General features: G+C 43.4%; 1 protein-coding gene across 1 annotated transcript in view; it reads left to right on the top strand.

Moving 5' to 3' along the window:
• Window positions 1-18,380, top strand: part of LOC119157044 (multiple epidermal growth factor-like domains protein 6) — a 200,822-nt gene that overhangs the window by 137,786 nt on the left and 44,656 nt on the right. Inside the window, exons 7-13 of the mRNA XM_037407565.1 lie at window positions 291-416; window positions 7,147-7,269; window positions 9,885-10,022; window positions 12,137-12,259; window positions 12,839-12,961; window positions 13,907-14,065; window positions 16,614-16,745. Of these exons, the coding sequence (XP_037263462.1) occupies window positions 291-416; window positions 7,147-7,269; window positions 9,885-10,022; window positions 12,137-12,259; window positions 12,839-12,961; window positions 13,907-14,065; window positions 16,614-16,745 (924 nt within the window). The remainder of the gene's footprint in view (window positions 1-290; window positions 417-7,146; window positions 7,270-9,884; window positions 10,023-12,136; window positions 12,260-12,838; window positions 12,962-13,906; window positions 14,066-16,613; window positions 16,746-18,380) is intronic.

The following is an 18,380-nucleotide window of genomic DNA, read 5'->3' as shown; positions in this document are numbered from 1 at the left end:
AGTGCTTTGCTGCTGTCAGATCAAAGAGTGGCTGTACTTCAGTCAGCGTTACAGCTCTTAGATCTCACCTGCCTCTCGCTGGAATCACGACTGTCGCCGACGTGGGATGCTGTGTCAAACAAGCGCTGTGAATGCAAGGGAGAGCAATCACACAGGGGATGAGGACAGGTGCATTTATGAAAGCTGTTTGGTGAGATTTGCACATTTTTGCTGTCATTCATGTATTTAAAATAGGAAATAAGTTTCTTGGGTTGTTGATATGTGTTCCTTCAATGCTTCCTTGGTTCCAGCTGTCAGTTCCTGCAGTGTTAACAAGGGGGGCTGTGAGCAGGAGTGCATTCAGCTTGGTGAAGACCGCTACAAGTGCCAGTGCCAGCCGGGCTACCAGCTGAAGAGGGATGCCAGATCCTGTGAAGGTAGGTCCTGCGTTACCTGTCTGGAGACAGACATTAAAGGCAATTTAAAAGACCCCAGGATAGTGCTTTGGGTTGTTGGATTCGTTCATATTTCACCCTGCTTGCCAAAAGCAGTTTTAGGAATCGCTTATTAACAGGATTTTAAAATGACACGTGTTTGAGGTGTGAAGTTCACATTGAGTCACAACTTCAAATGAGATTTTGGCCTCATAGACCCCTGGCTGTTCGTTGCACGCTGATGATGATGACATAGGTTAGGAACGTAAACGTGTTCTAATTCTAACATTTCATTACTCATCAAGTTGTATATAGAGTTGGCCTGTATAACATGTTTTATTCTACATAAAGACTTCTTTATCTGCTTTTGGCTTGTGTTGCTCCTAATCGCAGTCCCATTCATTCATCCTCCCCTTCAGGTTTCTAAGCAAACACTTTCACAAGCAGAACAGAAATGCTACCTTTGGGTTTGATTGTTGGTTAGGGTTTTTTTTCTCACATATCTTAGCATATTCATCAGTTTTTAAGGCAACCCCCCCTTCCCCAACACAAGCGCGCACACGGTACCCTTGCATATGCCAGAGAAAGATAGGGCCAAATTTATGGATTTACTGCGCTAAAATTCCTGTCACAAAACCGTTTCCATATGGCTTCTCTTCTGCTCAGAGATTTTATATGCTGTGTGTAAAGTGTAAGTAAATCCTGCTGTTCAGCTTGCTTCCAATTCACGCTGTGTGCAACGAGCACTTGGCCTTCGGTTCTGGCCTCCCCAGGCCCTGCCCTCCGCAGAGCCTGCGCACACAGCGCTGCAGCAAGCGCCCGCAGCCAGCTCGCCTCACCATCTCTCACCGGGTGGCCACTTTTTGTTCCCGAGACTGTCGGAAGGAGTTGGAAAATAGGAGCTTTAGTGGGAAGAGGGCATCACAGACCTTCCCCCACTGTTCTCCAGTGCATTTCCAAACCTCTCACAGCTCCTCCACTGCCTCTCCCACTCAAGGCATCCTTGGCCAAGGCAGCTGGGTATACAGAGCCCTGCAAAAAAACTCTTTGGCTTTTTTTTGTGGTGGTGTGGTGGGACAGAGGTTGGATTGGCAGGGTGTAAGTATGGCACTGCCTGGTCAGGTGGGAGTTGTCCCTTTTGGGTGGTCATGGAGCAGTTCAGACCTCTGTTGTTTGGAGGTTTAGAGCCACTTCACGCTCTACCTATCTCAGCTGCCAGCAACTGGTTCAGCTCAGCAGCAAAACGAGCAGGCTCAGTCCCCTAATTAGTGAGGTTTTGCCACCACACAGACAGCTGTGGCCATTCGCTCCCTTGTGTCGTGGGGCTGATGAAGGTCAGCCACCCACCGAAGGCAGCAGTTTGTCACCAGGTGGTAATTACTGAACAGTGGAGAGGGGCCAAGGTCAGATTTGTCTGCGAGTAAGACCTTATCTGGAGTTCATGTGTATGCCTGGTTACCTACGTTCAGAGTTGAGTAAATCAAAATAGAATAGTGCACCCCCGCCCCAGGACAGCTGTGCTCAGAGGAAGGAGAATCTCTCTCACAAGGAGAGCTCAGCTGCCAAAATGAAGACCAAGTAGGATGCTTTTCTCCCATAAATACCTTAGCAAATAAATGCCTGGGAGAGAAAAGTGCTAGGTAAGGCAATGGACAAGATTTTTACAGGAACAAATGATCGTAAAGTGGCCATGAGTGCATTTGGGTTGGCAATTAGAGATGTTTTAAGTAGAAAAGGTGGGAGGAGGTGAGCCTGGCTGCTTTTAATTTCCACGGATGGAGAAACTACAGCGGGCTAGCTGTGCTGCCAGTGTGGAGTCATCCCTGCTGACTCTTGGGAGCTAGTACTGCACCCCATGGCCCTGAAAGCCTGTACAGAACCACACAAGCCCAGCAGGGTAGTGCAGCATTCAGCATGGAGGAAAACCGACGGGATGGAGTGGTGTGGCATCAGGCAAAATTGTAAGATAGCGCCAGGGGTGAGACATGTATGGATGCAGTCAGCAGCGGCTGTGCTAGCTGTGTAAGAGGGTGGGCTATACAGGATGTGTGTTAGAGTGAATTCCCCATTGGGTTATCCATGGGTGGCAAGAACAAATATCTTTCTCAAGCCACTTTGAGTTTTCTTTCTGTAAGTCAATGCTCTTTCCACCCCTAACTTTTCCTGCCATGAGAAGGAAATTTTACTCCTCACCACTTCATATTTTCTCCACGTAAAGTCTTGCTGTGAGCAAGAAAATTAACTTGATAAGGCCCAGTTCTCTTTCTTTAGGTGCTTTAGAGGTCATGGCAGATAGGACTGGAGACTGTTCTTTACAACCTTGCAGTGAAGGTCTGGAAGGCCCACAGCACACACAGAGCCAATACTCATGCTTCACCAAGAGCATTGCTGCCATCCCAGATCAGTGCATCGCCACGGCTTTTTCAGATGAGGTTCCTGGATGTTCTGGGACTTCTAGGAAACAAAACCATTCCAGTACATTTTTTTGCCATAGTGTTCACAGCTTGGAATAGAGCTTTGTAGGATGGAGTCTGTTATCTACTGAAGTTAAGTTAAACAGTAAGAGACAAATATGTTGGAAAAAGAACACTAGTGAGCTATTTTTAGCTTTTCCTGAAACCTGTCTATAACAGGAAGGAACAGACGTGTCAGTGGAAAACAAGTCAATCGGAGGTTGCCTTATGTCCTGAAGATCTTTCCTTTATGAACATTTGTCTTGTCTAAGGACTTTTAAGACTGCTATCTTTATTCAGATTACTATGTTTTAGTAACATCTACCCTATAATTTGTTATTTGCTTGTTGTCATGTCACAGAGTATTACAAGTTTTACTCTATGCTGTAATCATTCTCAAATTAAAGCTTTAGCTGCTCTGAAAACCTTTATAATATGCAGGTTTAACAGATGCTGTTTGATAGTGATTTCATTTAGTTTAACCAAATAGAAAAAGAATCGGCAAATAACTCGTTATTTTATATCGGCAAGGAACAAGTTCTTGCTTGAAGCCAAATCCTTTGTAGACTGCAAATTGTTGAACTGCAGAGCCAAGTTGTCAGCCTTGAAAGCGTCATGTAGAATGAAGTGCTGCTGTCCCTTGGAAACCTATTTGCCACCTATCCTGTTGAAAGTCCAACACAAAATTTCAGTTCTACATCCTTAACAATGTTTTGTTGTTTGGTTGGTTGGCTTGGTTTTTTTAATATATCAGATTTTGATATGAAAACTCTGGCTTTTAACCCAAGTCAGACCTGTCCAAACAGTCCCGTTAGGTCCGTGCAAAGTCTTTATTTGGGTAAATACATCTGTATGCTTCCAGCAGGTACATGTTCCAGAAATAAACTCATGAACCACAGTGAAATCTTTGAAGTGGAGGCTTCTGTACACACTTTATAAATGTGTTTCTAAGTACTTGCCACTTAGAGCAACTTATCCTTGAAATAGTATATTATTGTCTGAGAAAAGAAAAAAATCCTGATGTGCAACATGAATGGCATATGGGTTTAGATTGAGGGAGTTTTTTTAGGGCCCTTCAGCATTTATTTCCTCGAGAGACTTTTAAATACACATTGTTCCATGGCGAACTCCACCCTTGTATGTGTTTATGGGTTCACACATTGGAGTGCTAATTGCTCTTGTTTAGAGCAACTCTTGAAATCTGCTCAGTTACAGCAAAATAAGAATAAAATGTACTTTTCTTGTCCTACTTCCAAGTGTAATACGAGCCCAGTTTCCTGCTGTTTAAGGCATTGTTCCTGCTCTATGAAAAATGCCGTCCAGCAACAAAGAAAATAGTGCACAGAAAAACAACGGCTTTACTATACACAAAATTCTGTCAAGTATTTTTTTCCTAATCTAAGCTCTTACAGCTACAGTAATCTTTGCTGTTAGTTGTAACGGTGGCAGGTAAGACCATTTTCAGACAAAAATGTGACCTTTAAGTTGACAGTGTGCTGTAATTGGTTTCAGTGATAGACCCCTGCACAAGTGGGAATGGAAGATGCTCACAAATCTGTCAAAATGAGAAAGGAATTTCAAAATGTGAGTGTCACCCAGGGCATTATCTTTCTGCAGACAAAAAGTCCTGTTTGGGTAAGAAACTATGGACTGTTTATTGGAAAGGAAGGTATTAATCAGTGCTCTGGCTTACTGAGCTTGGAATGGAAAGCTATATGTTATTCAAATATATGTATGCATTTTGAAACAGCATTTCTGTGGTATTTATGTCAGCCAGTAGTCTTGAAGGACCATTTTAGTTAGTAATGAAAATTACTCTGTGATCTCTTAAATCATGCTTTCTAGAGACTGGATTTGTAGATGCTGTACTGTTATTCCTGTAGGGTCCCTTTAAAATAATGCCCCAGATACAGCTCCTGGAAAGTTGGTTCAAGTAACACTCTGAACCAGGTCACTGAAAACCTATTTAGAATTCAAAGGGCTTTTTAGCTGGAGAACTGTTTCCATATTAATAGAGAAACTACTGTGAAGGAAGAAATTGTGAAGTGTGAGATTTCCAAAGAGAGGAGCTTAAAAAGTTGAATTCCAAAGTCCTGTATTTAGTCTGGGATTTTCAAAAGGATCTAAAGCATTTCTGACCTGAAATGTGGGGGAATTAAAGATCAAAATACCTGCTTTTCTTTTGCAATATGAAGCTTGGAAGCTAGATAGTTTATCAGTTTCAGGAAGTAAAAGGCACTTGTGGACCTCATAGTGCACAGATTTTTAACAGCCTTGTCAGGATCAGGGTATGTATTCAGACACGAATTTTAAACTCCTCCTTTTGAAGACATGGCCACAATTTTGCCAATATTTAAACTGTTGTTTTATGTATAGAGGGTGCTGGGTTCTTTGCAAAATATTTACTTCCTACCCGGAGTATTATAGTCCAGTTGTCTGTAAACCCTCCTCTGAGTAGCACTGCACAGCTCAGCGATTCCGTTCTCTTACTGGCGTTACTCATGAGTAAGGTTACTGAAAAAGCAAAGTATTTTCAAGTAGCATAGACACTTCAGTGATGATTAATAGATGGAAACAGCAGTGGGTTTAATACTAGGGTCAATATGTTACTCGTTTTATCTTGAATGCATGTTGACAATTCTGTTAATTTATCTATAAGCTAAAGCACTAGGTAGCTTGCAGCGTTATATATGGGAACAAATTATCTTCCCAGCCTCATGGCAACAGTCTTTTGAATCATTAAGTATCGTGTCTTACCATGGATATACAATTATTGTTTTTTCTCCTAGAAATTATTCAACGTCTTTTGCAAAATTCAAGCTGCTATTTGACTCTGGAAACCGAGCTAGGAGACAGAGGGCAACTAATGTGTCATACTTCAGCTATTAGCTGTATGTGCAAGATAGGAAGAAACATGTGCAGGATGGTGACTGTGGTTCAGTTTTCCAACTTTTTATTTTTCTGTTTGAAAAAGCAGAAAAAGAGAAAAGAACATTTACAGCATTTGCCAACATACTCTACTTGCAAAATGGCAATTACAGAAAAAGGAGAAATAACCCATTTTATTCTAAACAGCAGCTCCTCACATTGCTGCTTCAGAGAAGCTGTCATTTATCCTGAAATTTTCATGAGTTGGTGTGTGGTGTTTGCACTGCCTGGGGCCTCTTTTTGCAAGTAGGCTGATTGCATTCGTAAAGCTCCTTGTGTTCAAGTACAAGGGGCCATGAATACGGTGCTGGTTACAGCACAGACGGAGGAAAAAATCTGTTAGTGGTTTGCCGTGGTAAAAGGTGAGGAGCTGCACACTGGATTGTTCTCTCCCGTGTGCGAGACACTGACCCAGGACTGCTGCAATAAATAATCTGTATTTTGCGAGTGAAATATCAGAACAAGAGGAGAAGAAGGAGGTAGGTTAGGGGTTTGCCATGTGCAAGATAATTCCAGTCTTTGCACAGGGGCCGGCGTTTTCTGCAGCTGTGTTCCACAGCAGCAGTATTTAGCATAAGGTTTTGCTTTGCTTTTATTCAATAATTATTCCTTAAAAGTATTTTTGCGTTCCACTGAGATTTTAAGAAGATGGATGCCTTTGGCATTTAACTCCACAACGCAGACTAGTGGGTGTAAAGCTGAGGAAGAGACTGCTTGACATAGGACTGGGCAAAGAATGTTCTCCCCACCTACAGCCCTTCACCTTTTTCCTTTTCTTACAGGTGGGGCAAAACTCCCCTGGTAGAGTAGGTGCCTTCCTGCTGCACCTCTGTAGAAGCAGCCGCGTGATTCAGGGATGTGACAGAGATCTGTCTCCATTGTACCTTCTGAAACCCAGCCACCACTTAATCCAAATAATTTTACACTCAGAAAATAGTCAGCTTTTTCCTGCTCATTCATTTAACTATAATGGCATTGAGGACCTAGTGATGATTTTAGGGTACTGGGAGATAGGACTTCCTTCTGAGTTCTTCATGTGACTTCTTTTGTCATTGCTTTTTTTACAAGACTAATAAAGTTGCTTTGGCTGATACTGTAAACATAACATTTGGTATTGTAAACGTTCACATGGAGAGGTTCAAAGTCAACAGTGTTTAGAAAAGAAGATTATTTTGGAGAATGTTGCTGTGAGTTCACTGTTCCTGGATTCATCAGGTGGTGTCAGCTGTAGGCTAAAATCAGGATGCTCTTTTCAGTGGATGTTTGGAAATACAGCTGTGTATGTGTAGAGCAGTATTATTTTTTATTTTAATATGCAAATGAATATTTTTGCCTTTCTCTCTGTTTCGTAGATGTTGACGAGTGTGCAGAAGGGAGAGCCAGGTGTGCTCATCGTTGTGTGAACACTCTGGGATCCTTCACCTGTGTCTGTAATCCCGGCTTTGAGCTGGGGGCTGATGGAAAGCAGTGCTACCGTAAGTGACACTTTTACAGCTATGCATTTCAGGTTATCTTACCTGCAAACTGCTAGGCTTCAGTTTTAATTCAGTCAGATTAGCACTCCCAGCAAAATGCTAAAAAGTATGCAAAAGCTCAAGCTTAATACGGTGTTCTTCACCTTCTGCTACTGCTGGTTGTGCAGGTTGGTACATTCCTAAGTGTTCACAGACCTTAATTACTGCATCTCAAAGAGTAAACAGCCCGGTTGGTTTATCTTCAGAGTCTGGTGAATTCTGCTGCAAAGCTACTAAAATATTGCTATTCTATAAAATATATTAATTCCTGCCCTCTTATTCTTCATGTTTCCATATTTTTTTATATTTCTTATATGCTGGATCTGATGCAAAAGAAAACCATCATGATGTTCCACTCTTGTCTTTATTTGTCTCAGTTTACTTGTGTTCCTCCTGAGATTATTGAGGCTTTTTAGTAGATGCTTTTAAAACAAAGGGAAAAAAGCAAGACTGGGGATGACAAAAATATTTGAACAACTAAAATGTCCTAAACTGAAGTGATACTGAGCCCTGTTGTCTTCCTTCCCATAACTTAACTCATGCCAGCGGGGTTTCTTAACCAACACTGCTTTTCATGAGAAGGGGACTGACTCCCAGCGCTGTTAGTTGACAGGTAATCCCTGGGCTGTCCTTGAGGGCAAATTTAGATTAATAAAGGAGGTGATGTGGAAGAGTTGGTGTTATTATGGACCTAACATAAGCTCATTGGAATGCAGACAAAAGCATGACCTGTTTTAGCAAAGAGGTGGGCAAAGATTGTACAATCTTAATAATACTGTGCAAGAACTTTCAGCACAGTTTCCTTAGGAAAATATGCTGCATGCCAGGGAATTATTGCTTTCTTTAAGAATGTGCATATAAGAAATACTTAAGGATAAAATTCAGTTTCAAAGCATTAACATACATTAAAAACAAAACCCAATTACACGAGAGACATCCTGGAGAATTATTTCATAGGTGATGGGGAACTGTGAGTAGTACAATGGTGGAGGAAATGCAATTAATATATAGATACGAAATCATCTCTTACAGGGATAAAAAATTGGCTTAGACCACTTAGATTTCATTGTGATTTTCTGATAATATTTTTCACCAAATCTCAGGGGACGGTGGTTCTCTGTGCCTTATGTACAATATTACAGAGCAAACAATAAAAATAAAAACATTCTGCATATATTTATGATCAGGATTATCCCAGTGTTTGAGCAATTTACAATCTTTGTTTATTCTTTCGTTTCCCCAGTGGCATGGGGAAGAGCTGTTATTCCATTTTTACTGATGAAGAGCTGAGACAAAGTAAATGATGGAGATGGCGTATAAAGTCAGATTCTGCATTTGATTGGCAAGTTTCCTAAATCCCAGCTTAACACACTGGACAGGAGACTAGATTTCATCTCCGTGGTGCAAAAAATCTTACTATGCATGAAATGTATCCCTCGGTATATGTTCTCTTAATTCATACCCTGTCCCAGCTAGACTTGCATTTCTTGTTGGCAGGCAGGTTGCTCCCTGGGGACACAAAAAGAGGTAGGATGGGAGCCACTGGCACAGGTGTGTGCCTGGGCCGTGGGGCAACGCCATCCTTCTGTACCAGGTCTGAGGGCCCCTGCTCTGAGCTGGGCTGTTTCTGGAAGGACGGTGGCTCATTTAGGGAGAGTGTTTCTCAGTTCCCCTACATATTATGGGAAATTAATTGCTCTCTAAATCGCTCTGTAACAAGATAATCCATCAAATTCTTCAAGAGAAACTTTATAACTGACCTTATTGTTTCTTTTCATCCCAAAGAAATCGTCTAAGGAAGTACCTGGGTGGGGGTGAGGTGGCCAGATGCTCCCTTTCCTGTAGGAGGGTTTCTGCTGGACCTGGCCATGGTGCTGTGAGGAGTGCCCAGCACAACCGAGCGCAGGAGGGGGGGTGGTCTGTCAGGGCGAAGGGGACTGGCGACAGCATCGTACCACCACCCTGTCTTAATTGCAGGGGGGACAAAGTCTTAGCAGAGGAGCTGCCGTGTGCCCCCTTGAAGGGACATCCGAGGGTCAAACACTGCGAATTGGTTTGCTCTGCGATTCGGTGTCAGGCTCGCCCACAGGACCCTGCCGTGGAAGTTTAAGATGTTTGTGTTTGGTGGACGTTTCAGAATCTGACTCTCTCCCATTCGCATACAAAACCAAAAGCTGCGTTTTGGAAAGCATAAGCAGTCTGGGTTGAGATGGGCCACCTGGGCTCCTCAGATGGTTCCTTTCCTCCTTTGAGGCAAGGGCAGAACTTGCTGTTGCGTTCAAACAAAACATAAATCTCAGGAAACCTGTGAACGCTCCCGTAGCAGGCAGGCTGCTGAAGTGGTGAGCCGGCTTCATGTTACCAAAGTTGAGAGCATCCTCTGTTATGACACAAGGAGACATAACCGGAGTTCGGTGACTCCAAAATGTGCTCTGCTCGGGTGTGTGTGGGAGCTGAGTTTATATTTCCTGCTACAGCGGTCGGCTTATGGATGCTTTTTTACAGAAGGCTTATTCTCCAGTGACTCTCCCCCTGTGCTTGCTTTTTAACATCCTTTTGATTTATTTCTCTGCAAGGCATCGAAATGGAAATTGTCGATAGCTGCCAGGAGAACAACGGTGGCTGCTCTCACCGCTGCGAGCACACGACTGCGGGGCCGCGCTGCTCCTGCGATGACGGCTATCGCCTCGAGTTTGATGGCAAAACGTGCGCAGGTAATTCATGGCAAATGCTGCATCTCTGCGGGAGTAGGGAGGTGATGTGGCAGGTCTCTCTGCAAGGGGACCCTGCAGGAGAGCTGTCGCTCAAGGAAATAACTTCCCATCCCCTTTCCCTTCTTCTACATTTTAATTAATACTGTCCTCTGATGCTTCCTCCACTGCTGCTCCAGCCTGCCTTGCTCTGCATGTTTGCTGGGATTATTAATTAACAAGGGGAAGGAGTTCTGCCTCCTAAATGGAAGATGACACTTTGGTGCATCACCAGCTGTTATGGCCGTATCTCATTGTGTCCAGCCCAAGTATTGCTTGCCTGACTTTTTTTCCCTCCCCTTCCTCAGCCAGTGACTGGGAGGAAGGTCGGCTCTGGCTGGGAGCTCTGGCACTGCGGTTCTGAAGTGCTTTGTGCGCAAACTCCGCTTTGTGTTATGGAAGTTGCTGTATTTCCATCAGATTTGCTCAGTGATGAGATTGCACTTCTGGCTGTGAGAAGTCTCACTCAGGAAGTGAAAGCAATAGAGTTAGATTTGTTTTTGTTTTGAGAGAAGAGCTTAAAAAGTCGTTCACATTTTAAATGATTTTACTATGTGATTTTTTTTCTTTTATCTTTTGTTGTTGTTCATGGCTTTTGCTATGCAAACTGTATCTCATTCTGGTTTAGGCTTGCTGTCACTATGTCATTAAAATTTTAAGGAATAGCAAAGAAGAAGCAGGGTGTTGGGGGGAAGGAAAGGAAGAGCAGGCATCACAGAGCAGTATAGTGAGACATGAGGAGAGGCAGAGAGCAGGAGCACTGGTGAATGGGAGAAGCATTACCCGTGGGAGTCTTGCAACTAAAAAAGCCAAGTGCTGGAGAGAGGAAGGAGCAGGGGAGGAGGGGAGCATGGAGGTTTGCACGGGCGGTTGATGCTGGAGCTAAAAAAGCAAAAGCAAAGAAGGTCAGGGAGGCAGATCTGGACTCAGAGCCTTGCGGGGGTGGGCTGGGTTACGCACTCCTGTTTGTGTATGGATGAGAGCAGGCAGAGCAGCCTCCTGCCCGTGCCCCAGCTCACTGACCTGCTGATGGAGATTTCAGAGGGAAGCAGTTCCTCTGGACACAGCGAGGGAAGTGAGAGCACAGGGGAAGGGTTCGGCAAGGCTGAGGACATGAAAAGCTGCTCTTAACAGCAAAAATCTTTTTGTTGGATGCAGGTTTCGCATTCCTACACAGACAAGGGGCTGTTGCTAGACCCCAGAGCAAGGCATCAACTGACACACTGCAGAGGAGCTGGGCTTGTGACATTTCTGGAAAACACTCCATGTTCAACTAACCTGCATTAATCATTTTCGTGCTGACCTCCTCACCTCAATTGATTAATTACATTTTCTTTCTCCTTTTCCTCCTGTCGGTGTTTTCTAATAATGTTGGTACTCCTTCCAAGGTTAATTGAGACACTGACCTTTCCCATCTGCGGCTGCTCGTGTGGGTAACGTTCAAAAGTGTTTTGCAGACTCAGCATTGACAAGGTGGTCCTTGAATGGCCGCCGACCCGCTCAGCAGGCTGCAAGGGTTGACACCAGCTGAGAGCCTGCAGTGAAAAGATAACAGCTCGATTCTCCTATCTAATCACTGGAACAGCAGCGTCGATGATACCAATTTCCAGATGGACACAGGGCAGGATAAGGCAATGGGCAATTAGTTATCAAAAACTACAGTTGCACCTAGCAGGCTGCTGATGTCCAGCAAGGGCACTGATGGATCGGAGCGCTGTTTCACTGATAGTTTGCATTGAAAAAGGTAGAACGTAAAAAAGTCCAAATGGTTAAACCTAAATTACTGTTGAATAGATGGTATTTGTGGGCCGATGAGACATAGTTATTGTCTGTTTTGTAAATTGCCTCGTGGCAGCTAAGGTTTGCAGCCAAGATGGCTCTCCCTGGGCATGGAGGGTACTGGCTGCTGGGAGAGAAGGTAGAAGGCAGCCGCTGTCAGGATTCGGACAGTGTTTTCTGTGGGTGAAGGGAGAGGAAGACGTAAAGGCATGTTCTGAAAAGCACGGTAGCTACTGAGCAAAACTGCGGCAGCAGCTCGGACGGTGTCTGAGGCTGAACGAGCTGCCCCTTCCTCGCAGAGCTGGACGAGTGTGAGACCGGGGAGTCCTGCTGCTCCCAGTTCTGCATCAACTACGCGGGTGGCTATGAGTGTGCCTGCAAAGCGGGGTTCCAGCCCAACGCCGACGGCTGCGCCTGCGACGGTGAGTCCTTTGATATCAGTGGCTCGCTCTGAGCACAACAGCAGGTAGAAGAAATGCTGATAAAGCTTGTCACAGGGCTTTGTGGGCATTTCCCTAATAATAGAATCAGTGACCATACACCAGCTTTGCCAATAAGGTTTTACAAACGTGTGATTTCCACTTCGTGAGGCTGGAATACAGTAATAACCCAGCATCCAGCATGGAGAAGCAGGGCTGTGGGAGACAAGCCAGCAGAGAGGAACTTCTCCTTCTCTCTCCATGGACACTGTATATTGATGTGTGTTAAAGACTACTTCTACGAAAGGAGAGCCCTCAAAATAACTGAAGGATCAACTGAGCTTAACAGCTTAAAGCAGCTGTTTTCACTTGAGACAAAAACATAGGTGAAATAATCCGTTCCATGTTGCCCTGAAATGTTTTAATATCTCCAATAGTAGTGAGAAACTGAGAGTCCCAAAGTACTAAGAAAATCGGGTTTTCTTACATGCAGAATAATTTTTCAGATGCAGCCAGGCATGGAGTGCACTCTTCAAGCAGAGGTACTTGTGCCTAATCAGCATTTACATCTGTTTTTTCTAGATGTGGATGAATGTCAGCTAGATAATGGCAACTGCGACCATTTCTGTGTTAATTCTCTGGGGTCATACGAATGTGCATGTAAGGAAGGTTACAGGCTTGGTCTTAACAGGTGGTCCTGCATCGGTAAGTTGTTTTTATGTCTTGAAGGCCATTATGTATTTCCCACTGATTTAAAGTGTGAATTTGGAACTGGGATTTTCACAAATCCTGGGATTTTAGGAGCCAAATTTGAGCCGCCTCTGAATGGGGCCAGGGGAGGGCTACGTGTGACAAGGGGATCCCACGTTCATCCTCGAGTAGTGGGTTTTGCCAGAGATTAATGGGAGATGAACGCTTAAACCCACTGGAAATGTTTGAAAACCTAAACCTTGTGCTTTAGAAATAAATATTACTCTGACAGTTTTCTTGCACTATTTCATGAAGTTTAACATGCTGTGGAAAAAAAAGGTAGCCAGATTCTGCTTCGATGAACCACGGCAAGTTTTCCACTAAAGCGATGGTGTGATTCTGGACTTCTGCCAGTGTAACCAGCACAGAGTTTAGCCTAGCAGCTTACTTCTATAACAGTTTAGCACCTGCTAAACCTTGGGCAGAGTTTAATATTTTAACCAACACCAAAAAGAAAGCCAACTGATTTCCCATCATTTTGAGACTCAAATTCTAGTTTTTCTGAAAATAAATTGGACATCAGCCTCACTCTATATTTGTCATCTCCAAAATGAGCTAAATTAATGACCTTAATTAACTAAAATAATCTCAAACTTCAAGTGAGGAAAATTAAACTCCTTGTTTAATTTTTCTTGGACTCTGCAGGACCAGACTTTAATTTCCAGAAGAAAGGAAAGGGAAATATATTTTTTTTCTGCCCCTTTTCTCTTATTTGGATAGCAGAAACCCTGTTTATAAATACAGATGAGAAAATGAATCGACTGGAGCTGCTGTGCAGACTGCACAGGGGTGTAGCTAGAAACCTACCAGCATTAAAAAAAAAAAAAAAAAAATTAAAATGAAAGGCAAGTGTCATGGAGGAAGACTCAGGGCCAGATCCTGTTGGCATGTGTGTGTCAGCCCTAGGTGGAGATGAGGCAGATGCCGAGGAGGCGGTGGGGCTCGCTGGGGCTCCGGGGCTGCAGTTCAGAGGTTCCCCCCAGCTCCTTCGCTATGCACTTGGTGCCCTCTATGAGGATGAAGACCCACGAGGAGAGCTCACCCTGGTGCAAAGGGTCGGTGAGTGAACAGCATCATTTCTAGCCATCACAGCAAACTGGGGGAATGGGCTCGGAACGAGGATCCGGGGCAAGAGTTTATGCAGGGCTCGCTGAGTTTAAGCTGTCAGGAGGAGCAGAGGAGGGATGAGCATTAATCCTGCTTTCTGCCTGTCCTCCGTGCCAGCAGGGAGGAAGCATCACATGCGCCATCCCAAATGGGGTATGTTTGAGGAACGTGGAGGCTCCCCAGTCACGGCTGCTGCTGCCTGGATGTGGTGGGGGGGGAATGTGGAGGGAGGCAGGGGAAAAGCGAGCAGCACAGGAAGCAAGGGGTGAGAGGCTTCTTGGAAAAATTGGGTGTCTGCACAAAGCCCTGGAGGCAACAGACCGAAGAGAGATGCTCTTCCTCCCAGGGACGAGAGGATTGCGTGGGTTTCTGCAACGCACAAAATCAAAAAACCACCAAAGTTGCTAAGTTGCTCTATTGAGAGCAAGCCCTTGGGAAACACTCCTATGGGGGCATGTGTGCCTGTTTACAAGCCCTTTTATAATACTTGGAGGGGGTTTTGCTCAAATTATTTGTATTCTTGCTTGGGGTAACACACAGCCCTTTGGAGATTCAGGTCTCTTAATGCTATGGGCGTGTTCTCCAGGAAAAGCAAGGACCCATCCACATAGAGCTCAGGCTGGCCAAGGGCTCAGCACAGCTGGGGGCAAACACACAAGTCACAGGACTGGGTGCAGAGCAGCTTTGCATCCCACCCGGACTTCGCATGACTTCTGTCTTTCCACTTGAAGCTGGAAACTTCCCCACTTGAAGAGTACTATGAGTTGAAACACTGTGCTTGCTTTCTGATGAGTGCAGCATGTGCTGGTGGGTCACCAGGCAGGAATGGGATTTCTTATTTTTGTTATGTATGTCCTGTGATTTTTATATGAGCTCTAATTACTCATCTGAGAACTGTGCCTTACAGCAAAACCCAGGAACTGGTCTTGCCTTTAATAAAAGATTAACTTATTTTTATGAACAAAACTGTTAAGACCTCCCAAATCACATAGCATCCAGCCAGACTCAACGACATCGATAACCAATTGGGAAACTGATAAATGAGATAACCACAGGCAAAATTATCAGGCCTAGAAACCACAATCAAATATTTATTGACCAGTTTTTGCATGTTTTATTTATATTTAGCCACATAAATTTGGTTGTAATCAGTCATAGCTGAGCATCTGCACTTTTTCTAAAGCTGAGGCTTTTCAGCACGTGATGATTTGTAGGAAAAGGTGATGGAGAAATGAAACTTTTAATGGTGTAGTAATTTCTTTTACCTCCCAATTATTAATTTATTTCTTATGCTTTCAAACATATTTTTGTGCTGCCATCTATATTATAAAAATGCCCATGCTTTAGCAATAAGCTGATGCAAGTAATTAAATATTTTCTATAGCTTGTATGACTTTTAATGTAGAAGCATGACATTTTTAATGGTAATCTGTATTCTTCTCCTAAAGTATGAATTTGTAACTTGTTCCAAGTGGGAGCACTGGGATCCTGAATGTCTCTGAAAGCTTAGGCATTTGCTCAGCTACAGAAAAAAGGAACAGTTGGGTGCTGAGACCTAGAGGAAATCTGGCCTCACATAGAAAATTGCTGGTGAAAAGCAACCAGCCTGCTGACTTACTGTTAGCTGAAATAATCTGCCAGCTCGCTTTCGGGTGTTGTTCAAAATCCCTTTCCAAGAAGCCTCCAGCCACAGCCATAAAGCCTCACAGGCAATAAACTGACCGTGTCGATAGGATCTTAATGTCAGTGAGGTATTTTAGCAGGGAGTAACATTTATTTTCAATGCCTTTCTCAGTGGACTCCACAAAGGGAGACCATGAAGGTGCATGTGCCTGCGGGTGCAAGGGAGAAAAGGGGGGTGGGGAGGCTGAGGGAGGAATGCAATTTCGTATAAGGTTTCCCATATAAACCAACCCTTTTTTTCATATCCATGAAGAGAAAAAGGAACTGATAAATGTGTATTATGCTTTGTTTTCCTAGAATAACACTGAAACTATGCTGTTAAAAATATCACTGAAATAGCACCGCATCCACCTACTGCAATAGAAGGACAAAAAGGATAGCCTAGCAAGGACACAAGGAGATTCTCTCCCAAGAAATACTTTTGGTTATATACAATATTATTAAGCATTATGTGCAAATTCAGTTTTTCTGAAGGCCAAATATTTGTTTTTAAAAAGTAATTTTAAGTGCTCTTTGGGGAATTACAGTATTTAAAGGAGAAAATTCTAGCTAAAGTCACAGCTTTCCTTTTGTTTAGACTGAGAATTTGAAGAGGAAAGTTTGGGAATCTGCATTTGGGACTGTCTTTTGCAATGAATCAGTGGTATTTGCAGCAGCACAATATTAATGTTAGCAAAGTGAATACTTTTTTTTCAGACTGTAAATTTTGTGTAGGTTCCTTTTGCACTTGTGCATGTGGAATGATAGGCAAGAGCTTGTGGAAATGTTCTGTCTGGATGCTCACAAAGCCTTCTGTATTTATTTTTTTTCATTTCAGTTTGCCTTGATAGCACTTTTGGCAATGACTGTAGCTTGAGGTGTGAGGATTGTCTGAACGGAGGCAGATGTAACAGTGAACGCAGTGGCTGTGTTTGCTCACCTGGGTGGACCGGCATTATCTGTAATGAAAGTGAGTATGATGTGCTTGAAAGGTGGGGGCTTTGTCCTAGTGCTGTGACACTGCAGGTAGGTAGAAAATACAAATAAGCTGTTTTACTTTTAATCTGTAAAGCTCTCTAAGGTCTCAGAGGTAGATCAAAATTTGATTGTAATGTGGCACATTAAATAGAAATTGTCAGGGATGCTACTGGATATGATATGAACCCTCAAACAGCGAGGTCTTTGCCCTCCAGTGCAGTACGGTAGAGTACCCCTCCTGAGTATTTGGTTGGTGTTCATTCCTATTCACTCTGCTGCTAAAAAGTGCCAAAGTTTGCCTGCCATGCTTCGTTCCACAACTTGCCTCGCTGACGTCCAGAAGTCTGTCCCAGCAGGTGGTGTGACAATCTGGGTGGACATGTATACCAAGCGTCATTTTTTCCATTATAGCATCCCAAGACATTAACTTCTTTTGTTTTTCTGTGTTGGTAAACTTGTGCCTGGTTCTTTTTCTTTAGCATTCTTTTTATTACTAGCATCGTTTTCTTGGGATGGTTAATTTTTAATATTGGAAATTGTATTTTTCAGAAATCTCTTCCCAAGTCAGCCAGTGCCCTTTGTAACAGCTTTTTACTCTCCTGCTTCCTGGCAGAAGATCTTTGTGTTTCAGAAGTATGTGTCAAAACCAACTGGAAAGACAGTAGCGGTGATTTCTTGATGTACCATGCACTGTCCTTCATCTGCAGTTTGGCAAAACTTGACTGTTGCTTGTCTGCAACTTACACAGCCAGTGCCCTGCATGTTTGCGGAGGGTGCCTCCATTTCCCGGTGTATGGCCTGATGGGCCGTCATCCTCGGAAAGTCTCTGCTGTCACTGATGAGACAATTGATGAGGAATTGTTGCTTAGCATCAGTAGACAGCACTCTTCAGTTAATTGCCATCAGGATTATTTACGAGGCATCAGCACAAGGACAGAAATGTAGAAAAAACAGCAAATTATTGAAACTAATTCTCCATCTGTAGTTATTTTGTTCTACGGTGTGGAATATCCCTTTGGCCAGTTTGGGTCAGCTGTCCTGGCTGTGTCCCCTCCTGATTTCTTGTGCCCCTCCAGCCTTCTTGATGGCAGGACCTAAAGAACTGCAAAGTCTTTGACTTAGTATAAAACTACTTAGCAACAACTAAACACATCAGTGTGTTATTAACATTATTCTCATATTAAATCCAAAACGCAGCATTGTACCAGCTACTAAAAAAACCTAAAAAACTATCCCTGCTGAAACCAGGGTAGGGGCTGATCATGAGTTTGGTTTGTAAACATGGGGGGCAGCTGACAGAGTAGGAACGAAGAGGATTAAAACGATAATTTCTAGTCTGCCTAAGACAGGTCAAGCTACCAAGTTCGGATATTCTTACTCCTATTCATGGTGCTCTAGTGGTTCAGGATGGATTATAAAAATTTCAAGAGAGGTTCCAAATTCTTTAGTTCACTTCATAAATAATAATATTATTGCTCTTTATTTATGGTAGATATAAATGCCGGTAATTTGGTGGAGTTTGCCTCTGGAATGTAAAGAACTTTAATGGGACTGTGTTATTAAGCCAAACCTGCCATCCGATGAAGTAGGCATTGGCAATGATAAATGCAGTTATAATGTGTGTGAA

The sequence above is a fragment of the Falco rusticolus genome, chromosome 13, assembly GCF_015220075.1.
Source record: "Falco rusticolus isolate bFalRus1 chromosome 13, bFalRus1.pri, whole genome shotgun sequence".
Taxonomy (NCBI): Eukaryota; Metazoa; Chordata; class Aves; order Falconiformes; family Falconidae; genus Falco; species Falco rusticolus.
Note: the sequence above shows the minus strand (reverse complement) of the source record. Positions and strands in the feature narration are given on the sequence as shown.